This window comes from Rosa chinensis, chromosome 2, assembly GCF_002994745.2.
Source record: "Rosa chinensis cultivar Old Blush chromosome 2, RchiOBHm-V2, whole genome shotgun sequence".
NCBI lineage: Eukaryota > Viridiplantae > Streptophyta > Magnoliopsida > Rosales > Rosaceae > Rosa > Rosa chinensis.
The window spans coordinates 73,037,058-73,049,549 of record NC_037089.1 but is presented as its reverse complement, the minus strand read 5'-3'; the positions used below and the strand labels follow the sequence as shown (position 1 = coordinate 73,049,549).

General features: G+C 38.1%; 1 protein-coding gene across 1 annotated transcript; it reads right to left on the bottom strand.

Annotated features, from left to right (window-relative positions):
- Window positions 1–947: 947 nt before the first annotated feature.
- LOC112184959 (receptor-like protein 7) lies at window positions 948–6,324 on the bottom strand. The gene is made up of 3 exons (XM_024323181.1): window positions 6,208–6,324; window positions 5,958–6,056; window positions 948–3,899 (listed from the first exon to the last, which is right to left on the bottom strand). Exons 1-3 carry the CDS (start codon window positions 6,322–6,324, stop codon window positions 948–950), a joined length of 3,168 nt encoding a protein of 1,055 aa, XP_024178949.1.
- Between the last annotated feature and the right edge of the window lie 6,168 nt (window positions 6,325–12,492).

Below are 12,492 nucleotides of genomic sequence, written 5' to 3'. Positions count from 1 at the left end.
AGGATAATGCAGCTTGTATTGAACAAATGAAGTTAGGTTTCATCAAGGGCGACAACACCAAGCATATATCGCCTAAGTTCTTTTATAATCAGCAACAACAATCACTTCTAAAGATTGAAGTGAAACAAATCCGATCAGAGGATAATGTAGCGGACTTATTCACTAAGTCGTTACCTAAATCCACCTTCGAGAAACATGTGAAGAGCATCGGATTGAGAAAGTTATCCGAACTCCCACGATTGTAGTAATCAGGGGGAGATATCGACATCAGGGGGAGTTATGATGTCTACATGTTCGATCTCGAAGAGTGAAGGACGTGTTGTGCTCTTTTTGTCCTTCGACCAGGATTATTTTTGTCCCACTGGGTTTTTGTTACCTGGCAAGGTTTTTAACGAGGCAACGGATGAAGCGTCACCACCAAGTTTGAGCGGCACAAGGGGGAGTGTTAAAGGAAAATCAAGTTTAGTGTGCCTTATCAAACTAGGAATAGGAATAGGAGAGAAGGTTCTAGATTTCCCAATCCTACACGGATTGGTATTCCTTGTAACATTAGAACTAGCACTTTGTAATCCCTATATATAGGGCTCTTATTCTCAATAATAAGAACACATCTCTCTCATCAATCTCTCTCAAATACATTATACTTAAACACTATCTGGTTTATGTCTAGGTCGAGATAGAAGCTAGGCAACTCATGCCTCTAGGTTTTTGATTGGATATATATAGAACAAGAAGTACTCCAGACATTGTGAAGGTTAATATATAGTTATTACAGTCCCACACCATGTCAGTCTGCTCAAAATATACAAAGCTAACAAACAAATATACCAAAACACATGACATAACGCATCAGAACTACATAAGCCCAATACTGCTCGATCTAAACACGAGGAACATGAAGCGAATGTTCATGAACTGGGCCCTTACATACATGGATTAAATGAGAACTAAGTTCTGAGTCCCCTCCTCCGCCTTGTGCTTCTCGGCTCCCTCCTCCTGCTGAATGCCTTTATAAACCAATCATGCTTCTTGGCTGTCCAAAAGTTTTCCCCAACCACTCCAACTATTAGACCAGTAACAACTCCTGGCAGCACCACAAACCAATCTAGCTCAATTTGAAACCCAGAGTCTTGGTCTTGTTGAAAGTTTGTTTGTGGTGTTGCGCTCTCAGAATCCTCACATTTCTTTGACAAAGGTTTTCCACACAAACCTGAGTTTCCTCGGTACATATCCTCTTGGAATGTATCAAACTGTCGACCTTGTGGGATTGAACCATAGAGACGATTGTGGGATACATTGAAGTATGCAAGGAATGTCAGTTGTGCTAGATCACCGGGGATCTTTCCTGAGAGCTGATTTAGGGAGAGATCCAATGATTCAAGAGCAGTCAAGTTCCCCAAAGATGAGGGGATGGGACCAGTGAGAGTGTTGTTGCAAAGATTGAGCAAATGAAGCCCTGTTAGATTCCCAATGATACCTGGAATCTCTCCTTCAAATTTGTTACTTGAGAGGTCTATGAGTCTCAGAAGATAAGGGGTCTTGAAATACTTCAATTGAATACCTTTGCTAAAAACTGTAATCGGGTAATCATAGTGGAACGTGTCTGGATACATCCCGAAGATGACAGCGGATTGGACGTATATTTGCTCGTTTTCATCAACAAATTTCATGGCATTCCAGTTCTCTAAGTAGTTGGAGGGCAACAGACCTGAAAAATCATTGCTAGATAAATCAATGATGGACAGCTTAGGGAACTCATGGCTACTTGCAGGCTTTCCAATTATGCCATGAAATATATTGGACCGCAAAATGAGAATTTTTAACTGTTGAAGCACTCCTAACCAAGAGGGGAAGGTATCACTGATCTGATTATTTCCCAAATTAAGAAACATCAACTGAGGACAATTAGCAATTGATCTTGGTAGCTTCCCTTGTAGCTGATTATAACTCAAGTCAATCGCTGCCAACTCCGTACATCTGTTTGAACATATTTGAGGAATATCTCCGTGAAAAGAATTGTTCCGCAGTTTCAATATCTGAAGAGCTCCGAAATTCTCAAAACATTGAGGAATCATGCCATTCAGGTTGTTGTTAGACAAATCAAGAATAGTTAGCGTCCCCGCATTACAGAATGTTGCTGGAATTTCTCCTTCATATTCATTGTTTGAAACAGAATAGACTGCCATTGACAGCCCTGGAATTGGCAGTGATCCTCGTAACATGTTAGAGTCTAGCTGTAAAGAGCTTAACCGATGCCATGGAATCATGATCGAATTTTCTTCAAATCCAGTTAAGTGGTTGTGAGAGAGGTTGAGGTATCTCAACGTTTCACTAGTTGAATTCCACATCCATTTTGGTATTTGGCCATGAAGATTGTTGTCAGATAGATCTAGATGCATCAGTTCACTACTGAATTTCAAAAATTCCGGAAACTCTGTCAAGTTGCATGAACCCAATTCTAGTAAATTAAGCTTTGGAAGAATAGCAGTAAATCCAGTTTTGATCTGCACAGATAACTTGTTGAGCGACAAACGAAGTCCCCTCAACCTTTTGAGCTTGGAAAACTCATCGAATTGAACATATCCACTCAAGTTATTTGAGTTGAGGAAAATATATTCAAGACTTTTAAGCTGTAACAGTGACCTGGGAATTGCTCCTTGGAGATTGTTGAATCGTACATCTAACAAAGTTAATTGGGTCAAAAGCATAAGGCAAGATGGGATTTGACCAGTTATTTGATTGTGGCCCAAGTCTAATTTGAAAAGTTGTGTCAGATGAGCCAAACAACATGGGATTTCACCTGTTATGTGATTCTGGCTCAAGTCTAATTCCAAAAGTTGAGTCAGATTTGCCAAAGAACATGGCAAATCTCCCCTTAAGTTGGTATCCACAAGGACCAAGTGGTTGAGATTTGTCAGCTTTCCAACCCAAGACCAGGAATTTGAAACTTGGCCACCGAAAGTATGGATTGTTGGAAGGTCAGGTTGATAACTATAGTCATAAAAGGAAGAAAGATCTAGGAAATTGAGCTGGGTAAGGTTGGAAAGTGAAGATGGAACATGGGGATAAAAGTGACAGGATGAAATGTTCAACAAATTTAAGGCATTTAGGTCTCCGATTGAAGCAGGTAGATGACCAGAGAAATTGGTTGACTGCAAATTCAATATCTTCAAGGGACTGCTCCTGTTAAGGTAATCAGGAAAATAACCGGTAAGATTATCGTTATAGGCCAAATCAAGTACTTGCAAGTTTGGTAGGTGGAAAATGCCTACTGGGAATTCTCCCTCCAAGTTACATGCTTGAAGACGGAGAGATGTGAGAGAAGACATATTCACCAGTGTATTAGGCACTGAGGAGAGTATAGAGACCTTACTAAGATGAAGCTGTTTTATGTCTGTTAAATTTTGAATTAGACTTCTGAAGTTGGCCTTTTCAAGTGCCAACATATAATCAGAAGTCAGATCAAGGGCAGACAGCTTGGATAGATATGAAATTTCTGATGGAATTTGGCCAGAAAATGAAGACATTGAAAGGTTGAGATATGTTAGACTAGTAAGATCATTGCCTAATCTGGATGGTATTTGAGAGAAGCTAAAGTTATTGTCAGAGAGGTCAAGCCTCTGCAACTGAACAAGTTGAAAAAGACTGCTATTGGAGTTGATGGAACCATGAAGATAGCTGCTGGCAAGGTCAAGACCAATAACATGGCCAGATACGTCGTTGCATTCAACACCATCCCATGAACAACAGTTACTCCTTTGAGGATCTCCTTCTAGCCTACCCCAGGATGCAACTTTAGGATAAGCAAAGGGATCTTGGGAAACAGACTTGTCTATAGTGAAACTAGCTTTGAATTGCAACAAGGCAGAGCGCTCATCATCCTGGCAAAGTTTCTGCGTCTGTACAAAAGAAAAACAGCATGCAACTTTAATGAGCAACAAAAGCATAAAATAACGCACAGAAAAGTACACGCACCAGGATGATCCCATTCCCATGAAAAATTATGTTTTCTTAGTATATGTGGAAGTGTATGTATGTAGGTTTGTGGGTTTCACATAACAGAGAACTTAAACTGCCTTTATAGACAAAGAACAGAGCTTCTTTCATGAGCTGGGATGTTAAACTAGAAACCAAAGTCTTCAGGAAATTTTCAATGATGGGTCTCCTTTCTGAGTTTATATGTTAATGTGTTTTCAGTCTTCACAAGCCACACAAAATCCTCTTATAGACACAACTCTTGTTTCTTCTGCTAAAGATTGATATATAAATATATATAAATATATATATATATATATATATATAATCTTGCTCAGGTGCGGATATCCGCACCTACGCCAAAACCTACGGATTTCCATATTTGATCCACTTATCGATCACATTTTCACATCTTAACCGTTCAGTTTTTAGGTCCTAATGTATAGATCACCTCTGCAAAATTTCAGCCAATTTGGTGATCGTTAAGGCATCCAAAACTGCAATTTACACGAACGAACCGAATCTGTCGAACCGGAACCGTTCGTATACATTGATGTAAATTGCAGTTTTTGATGCCTTAACGATCACCAATTTGGCTGAAATTTTGCAGAGGTGATCTATACATTAGGACCTAAAAACTGAACGGTTAAGATGTGAAAATATGATCGAAAAGTGGGTCAAAACTGGAAATCCGTACGGATCGAAAAACTGCGGACGTCCGCAGTGGAGAACGGCTGTATATATATATATATATATATATATATATATATATCTAGTCTATCTTGCCGAATCAAGTTCACCTAGTAATATATTTTATGTCCCCTTGGATTTTTTTAGCCCTATAACAACCCACCGAGGTTGTCTTTAGTTGATTCACATTACTTGTTCAATCAAATTGGTATTATTATTTTTTTTTATAGAACTTTTTTTTTGGTTCAGAGAGTTGGAAAGAAAATTAAGAATAAAATTAGAGTTTGGTGCATTTCCATATTATTAATGTAGCTAGTGTGCCTGGCTTGTTGTTTTTTGGTCAAGTCTGGTGTGCCTTGGCTAGGAGCTTCTCAGAAGAAGCATTGATCCTATTGTGTAAATATCCGGGGTCAACTACATAAGGGATATGAATTGAGGTTGCCATGGTGATGGAGTCATGGAGATGTGATGTGTGAAAGGGTACGTAATAGGAGTCAGGTACTAACATTGACTTTCTTGCTAAAACACCCACTGGTTTTCATACCTTCAGAAAAGTTTTAACAATTTCAGGACTGTAGTTTAATAAAAGACAACTTGTATATCCAATATAAAAGAGATTTTTCAAGGTGGAGGAGTCAGGCTCACAACCATTGCCAAAATACCCGTCATAGATGAGCTAACATGTTAGCTCTCACTTTGATAATTATTCATGAATCATGAACTAGAGTTGGACTCAACAAAGTCTAGAACTGGCAGAGTCACAATGCCTTGCACATGTTCCCATGTTGCATTTTGTAGCTATCGCAATGCTAGACTTTGTTGAGTCCACTTTGTGAGTAATCATGAAGTCAGAGCTAGCATGTTAGCTCATCTATGATGTGCATCTTGGCAATGGAGCGAAGGCATAAATTCACCACACAGAACAATCGGCCAAGTTTGAGAAAAGTTATATCCATCTTGGAGTTTCTCCATCAAAGATGTAGGTCAAAGGCCGCAAACAGCGTAGGAAACTGACTAGTTTATACCCTTAAGTATTGAAGGAAACAAAAGTAAAATAGAAAAGCTCTAACAAATTCAAAGACATTTCATGTTTCCTTCGATATTTTTAAAATAAAAAAATGTGAAACTAAACCTCTGATTTGGCAATCTAATTGCCACTTTATGTCTCACATAGAGAGATGTAGAAGGAAGAACAATTTAGCTGCCAAATTGATCTGCGCATATAATACTGTACATTAGGCGCATTACTAAATGAAGTATCATGGCTCACCGATCTCAATTGTTTAACAGACTTGAACACTGCCTACTTCTGGTACGATCATTGAGAGCTCAAAGTAATCAACCTGCCTATCACCTTTGAAACACACCGAAGCTACATTCATTCTCTGCATCTGCAACAAACTATCATACTCCAAATAACGTTTCATCGATATGCGGATTAAAGCTTTTATATATGTGTTAAAACAAATATGCTCTCAGCTCCAAACATGACAATGCAGGATATTATCAAAAATGCAAAGAGGGAATAAACCTCATCTGGACCTCTAAGTCCATCACTCCATCTCTCCATGATTTCCAAAACCACCCAAGCCCCATAACAGTAAGATGGTCGCCTTCGTGGTTGTCATCGGAATCCGCATTGTCTGTTTGGGCGGTCATGGTGGTGGCAGAAGATGGGGGGAAGCTTCTTTTCTTGTGGCGTTAATTTGCTGCGTCTGTTTATTCTTCACGGTTCATTTGGTCTTGCAAGTCCTATATGGGCCAGACCATCTTTGTTTTGCTGTTGCTTTGCCCTTGTTTGATCCAAAAAAGAAAGGATTGATCAAGAAGCGGGCCCAAAATGAAAAATTCAGTCCAATCGGAAAATAGGACTGTCAGAGGTCCAAAGTTTGTCGATGGAGAGTTAATTTATAAATTAAGTTGTTAACTCCTTGTATCAAAAAAAATAAAAAAGAAAGAAAGAAAGTTGTTAACTCCGGTGAGATCTGAACAAAACATGATTTACAAGTGCGTTAAATCTTGAAAGCATTTCAAAATCAATCGAATTTTTACTTTCACTAATTCTACTTTCTTTCTTGCTTGATGCAGTGAAGCAGAGTCAAAGCTTATTGTGCACCACTTTGTTCTTCCTCTTCCTTCATTAAGGTTAGTGGGACCTCATCTCTTCTCTAGTTCCAAAGATCTTTGCTTAAGTATCTAATCCAAAACCGAGCTTAGTTTCATTTTTAGTTTTACTCAATCAGCATGTCAAAAGTTGATAAGAACACTCAAAATTGATCTAGGAACTTCAAAACTTTTCTACTTGTTACTTAAAGCTTTCAAATCAAACAGAAACCAACCCAGTTCTTATTCTCTATGGTACAATACAGTAGGAAAGTATGAATAAATCCTCATTTCTTCAGTATTCTATCATGCTCAGTTATATTGGAAAATAGCAATAAGCCTGCAATTATTAGGAGTTTGATGGAGCAGTTGAAGTATTAAAAGCAATGTTAACTGAGAGAACTGTTGTTATATTTGGTTTATGTCTAGGTTAGGATAGCAATTAGGCAGCTCATGCCTCGAGGTTTTTGATTGGATATTATATATATATATATATAGAACAAAAAGTACTAGAGACAGTGTGAAGCTTAATAGTTGTTACAGTACCATAGTCTGCAGACGATGTCTGTCTGCTCGAAATATACAAGGCTAACAAACAAATACACCAGAACACATAACATAATACATAAGAACAACATGATATTAGCCCCAACACTGCTCTAAACACTAGGCACATGAAGCTAATGTTCATGAACTGGGCTCTTAGATACATGGATTAAACTAAGTTCTGATTCCCCTCCTCCGCCTTGTGCTTCTTGGCTGCCTCCTCCTGCTGAATGTCTCTACAAACCAGTCATGCTTCTTGGCTGTCCAAAAGTTTCCCCCAACCACTCCAACTATTAGACCAGCAACAACTCCTGGCAGAACCACAAACCAATGAACCAATCTAGCTCAATTTGAAATCCAGAGTCTTCGTCATGTTCAAAGGTTGTTTGTGGTGTTGCGCTCTTAGAATCTTCACATTTCTTTGACAAAGGTTTTCCACACAAACCTGAGTTTCCTTGGTACATATCCTCTTGGAATGTATTAAACTGTCGACCTTGTGGGATACATTAAAGTATGCAAGGAATGTCAGTTGTGCCAGATCTGTAGAATAGCTGTAAATCTTATGTAATTATGATTCTTATTTATTTAGGTTATCATGTAATTATAGGAATGATTGTTTCCTATTAGGGTTAGACTACTCATCTTATCCTTGTATATATACCCTTTGTGGGATGAATATCATTATTATTGAAAACCCTAAAATCAAAGTATTATTTTCTACTAGATCATTGGGGATCTTTCCTGAGAGCCGATTTTGGGAGAGATCTAAAGATTCAAGAGCAGTCAAGTTCCCCAAAGACGAGGGGATGAGACCAGTGAGAGTTGTTAGTGCAATGTTTATTTTGATTGGCATTTCCTAAGCACAACAACCAAGAGTCATGTTTCTTGTAATAGCTTTCTACTCTTGGATCCTTGAAAGAATGGAATGCTTCAAGCTCCATATACCACTCTCATTAACCAGGTATGTCTTGCATACATGTGCATGCTTGTAAAGTGGGTAGGACTGAACTTGCTTTTGAATCCTATTGTAGGATGCGAAAATCTTTTCAATCCTAATGCATTGATATGCGAATTTTCAGATGGTTTTATCCAAAGCATTCAAACTTTCTTAAATTGGTTTGTGGGCTTTTCTAAATGATGATTCTATTTTAATCCATGCTTTTTAAAAGACGTCATGAAGCCTATGTACATCAGAAACCCTAGCTCGTCCTCTCCTATATATATGTTTCTCTTAGCGTTGTTTAAGGTGGTGGAACAGATCAGAATATTTGGTCATTGCCTTCTTGAGAGTTTTCTGCCTTTATCTTCAGAAAGCATTGATCTAAAGTTTCATGTGAGAATCCTTCATAAGCTGTTCCTTGTTTAGCTTTTGAAGGGTTATCAAATCCCAAGCTTTTTTTGTCAAAAAAGTTTTCTGGTTTTATGCTTCATGTGTGTTGGTAGTTCATGCATGATTTGTGCCTTGAGGTGATTGACAACCGAGGTGAGAGTTGTGCCATCTTAAGATTGACAAAGGAGAACAAGGTCGCTGATTTGGAAGTAGCAAAGACGAGGAGACACCGCTGCTCACTAGATTGGTTCTAGTAGATGAGTTGTGTAAGATCTTTATGTACTTTCATATTCATATAGTGGATTGTTCACCGGCATAGTGCCCGCAGTTGTTTACCTCTTTGTAGGGTTTTACTGCGTCAACAGATCTTGTGTTATGTGTGATGATTTTACTTTGGATGGTTTGACAAATTGAATAAATCATAACGTCATCAAAGATCTGCAGTTTCAATTAGGATTCCAGTTCTATTGCAATCCTATATTAGGATCAGAAGAGGTCTGCACTCATAAGACTGATTTCTAAAGTTGTTTACATATTGATCAGTTTCATTAGTTGAGAATTACATACATCCATTCTGTAATTACAAGAGTGTTATTAGAAAGATTGAGCAGATGAAGCACTCTTAGATTCCCAATGATACTTGGGATCTCTCCTTCAAATCTGTTACTTGGGAGGTCTATGAGTCTCAGAAGATAAGGGATCTTGAAATACTTTAGTTCAACACCTTTGCTAAAAACTGTGATATGATAATCATGGTAAAACATGTTTTTATACATCCCAAAAGCGACTGTGTATTGGACATATATTTGCTCGTTTGCATCAACTGATTTCATGGCATTCCAGTTCTCTAAGTAGTCGGAGGGCAACAGACTTGAAAAATCATTGCTAGATAAATCAACAATGGATAGCTCAGGGAACTCATGGCTACTTGCAGCCTTTCCAATTATGTCATGAAATGCATTAGACCGCAAAATGAGAACTTTTAATTGTTGAAGCACTCCTAACTAAGAGGGGAAGGTATCACTGATCTAATCATTTCCCAAATTAAGAAACATCAACTGAGGACAATTGGCACTTGATCTTGGTAGCTTCCCTCGTAGCTGATTATAACTCAAGTCAATCGCTATCAAGGTATTAAAAAGCGCGCCCTTAAGGCTCATAAAGCGTGAGGCTCACAAGAGAAAGCCTCTGTTTTGCAGCTGAGGCGTAGAGGCATTGAAGGCGCTGCTGAAAGCGCGAACCGTCCAAAGCTCGCCTTAAGGTGTCTTGCTTTTGGGGCCTTTGTTTTTTACACCAAAACGACGTCGTTTTGGTGTTTTGGGAGACAAATTCATTTAGGTTGAGTTCTGATGTCGATCCAAGCCCTAAATAAGTCCAACCAGCCTCCTCCCCGACATATACACTCTCAAAGCAGCCAATCCCAATACTTACTCGAAAATTTGATAAAATCATGAAGAGCCCATAAGTTTTCTCAAGAATTTGGTTCTAAAGGAGGCTATTTGCAGAATTGGAGGAAGAAATAAATTCGATTTGAAGAGAGTTGGAGAGTTGTAGTTCGATTTGAAGAAAAGGAATTTAAGGTATGAATATGATCATGCTTCGATCAACTTTCCTTGTTTTCTGTGGATGGTTTCATGTTTCTTTGTTTCGTGCAATTGGAAATATTGGAATTTAGATCAGTTGTATCAGTTGCTAGTCTGCTACCACAACATTTTATATGATATGCAAATTCGGTAATGGTGTTTCATTATGGCTGAAGTTTTTGGTAATAACAAGTTTCTGGCAATTAAAGTTAGTATGTTTGAATGCATGAGGATACTTGTTCTTGTTATGAGAATCATTAATGGGCCATACTCATTAGCATTTGAATTTTTCATGCTTCTATGTGCGTTTCTTTTGGCTTCTGTGTATTTTCTGCTTTAACAAAGTTTGCAGGGAATATATATCTACTCACTGCATTGCATCCTCTTGTTTAAACTTGATATTTGATTAAAAGACACCTAATCTACAACTAAAATATTACACAGAAGGGTTGTTACTGGCTTGACTCCAAATTATCTACTGAAAAGAACTCTGTTTGGAGCTAACTTCTATTGATCAAGACTTGTACTTAGTGGTTGGTGACCCTGGACTATATCTGTTGTTAAATGTACCTAACCCTTATCACATCCATGAATTTAGTGAAAAACTAACAATTTTAAGAACAATGAAACACATGGTTCTGTTTATGATTGGCATTGTGTATTTAGTTGTCCTGCTCCCACTTTAAATTGATATACGTTTTGAAATTGTGTAATGTAGGCACAATGAGTTCTAGTACTAGTGGTATAACAAAGATAGATCATGCTTGGCGATGGAGGTGATAGTTTGGTTGAAGCTAGTTTGGATGGTGATCTTCTAATTGATGAGGATGATGATTTCGATGGATGAAGTTGATTTCAATAATTGTTCATGTTCTTTGGTCATTCAACTTTAAATTTTTGGATTTATTTTATGTTTGGTAATTTTGTTGAATCATATGGTTTTAGTACTTGCTTATTATGAATTGATGACAATTTATAATGTTTTTATTGTTACAATACAAGTTCTATATATAAGACTAGTTCTATACATAAATACAGCTAATTTATACGTAAGGTTTACACCTTACGCCTCAAGGCGAACGCCTTGCTGAGGCTCTCCCGGCTCCGCCTCAGCCTTTTAAAACATTGATTGCTATTAACGCCGTACTTCTGTTGGAATTTCCCATGCATATTCATTGTTTGAAACATAATAGAGTTCCATTGACGGCACTGGAATTGGCAGTGATCCTCGTAACATGTAGTCAAGCCCTAAATAGATTAACCGATGCCATGGAATAATGACCGGATTTTCTTCAAATCCAGTTGAGTGGTTGTGAGAGAGGTTGAGAAACTTCAAAGTTTCATGAGTTGAATTCCACATCCATTTTTGTTTTAGGTCGTGAAGATTGTTGTTAGACAGATCTAGACGCATCAGTTCACTATTGAATTTCAAAAATTCTGGAAACTCTGTTAAGTTGCATGAACCCAATTCTAGTAAATTAAGATTTGGAGGAATAGTAGTAAATCCAGTTTTGATCTGCACAGATAACTTGTTGAGCGACAGACGAAGTCCCCTCAACTTTTTGAGCATGGAAAACTCATCGAATTGAACATATCCACTCAAGTTATTTGAGTTGAGGAAAATATATTCAAGACTTTTAAGCTGGAACAGTGACCTGGGAATTGCTCCTTGCAGATTGTTGAATCGTACGTCTAACAAAGTTAGGTGGGTTAGCTGGCCAAGGCAGGATGGGATTTGACCAGTTATTTGATTCTGGTCCAAGTCTAATTTCGAAAGTTGAGTTAGATTAGCCAAACAACATGGGATTTCACCAGCTATTTGATTCTGGCTCAGGTCTAATTCCAAAAGTTGAGTCAGATTAGCCAAAGAACATGGCAAATCTCCCCTTAGGTTGGTATCCACAAGAACCTAGTGGTAGAGATTGGTCATCTTTCCAACCCAAGACCAGGAATCAGTAACTTGGCCACTGAAAGTATGGATTGTTGGAAGGTCAGGTTGATAACTATAGTCATAAAAGGAAGAAAGATCAAGGAAATCGAGCTGGGTATGGTTGGAAAGTGAAGATGGAACATGGGGATAAAAGTGACAGGATGATATGTTCAACAAATTTAAGGCACGAAGGTCTCCTATTGAAGCAGGTAGATGACCAGAGAAATCGGTTGACTGCAAATTCAATATCTTCAAAGGGCTACTCCTGTTAAGATCATTAGGAAAATAACTGTTTAGATTATCGTTATAGGATAAATCAAGTACTTGCAAGTTTG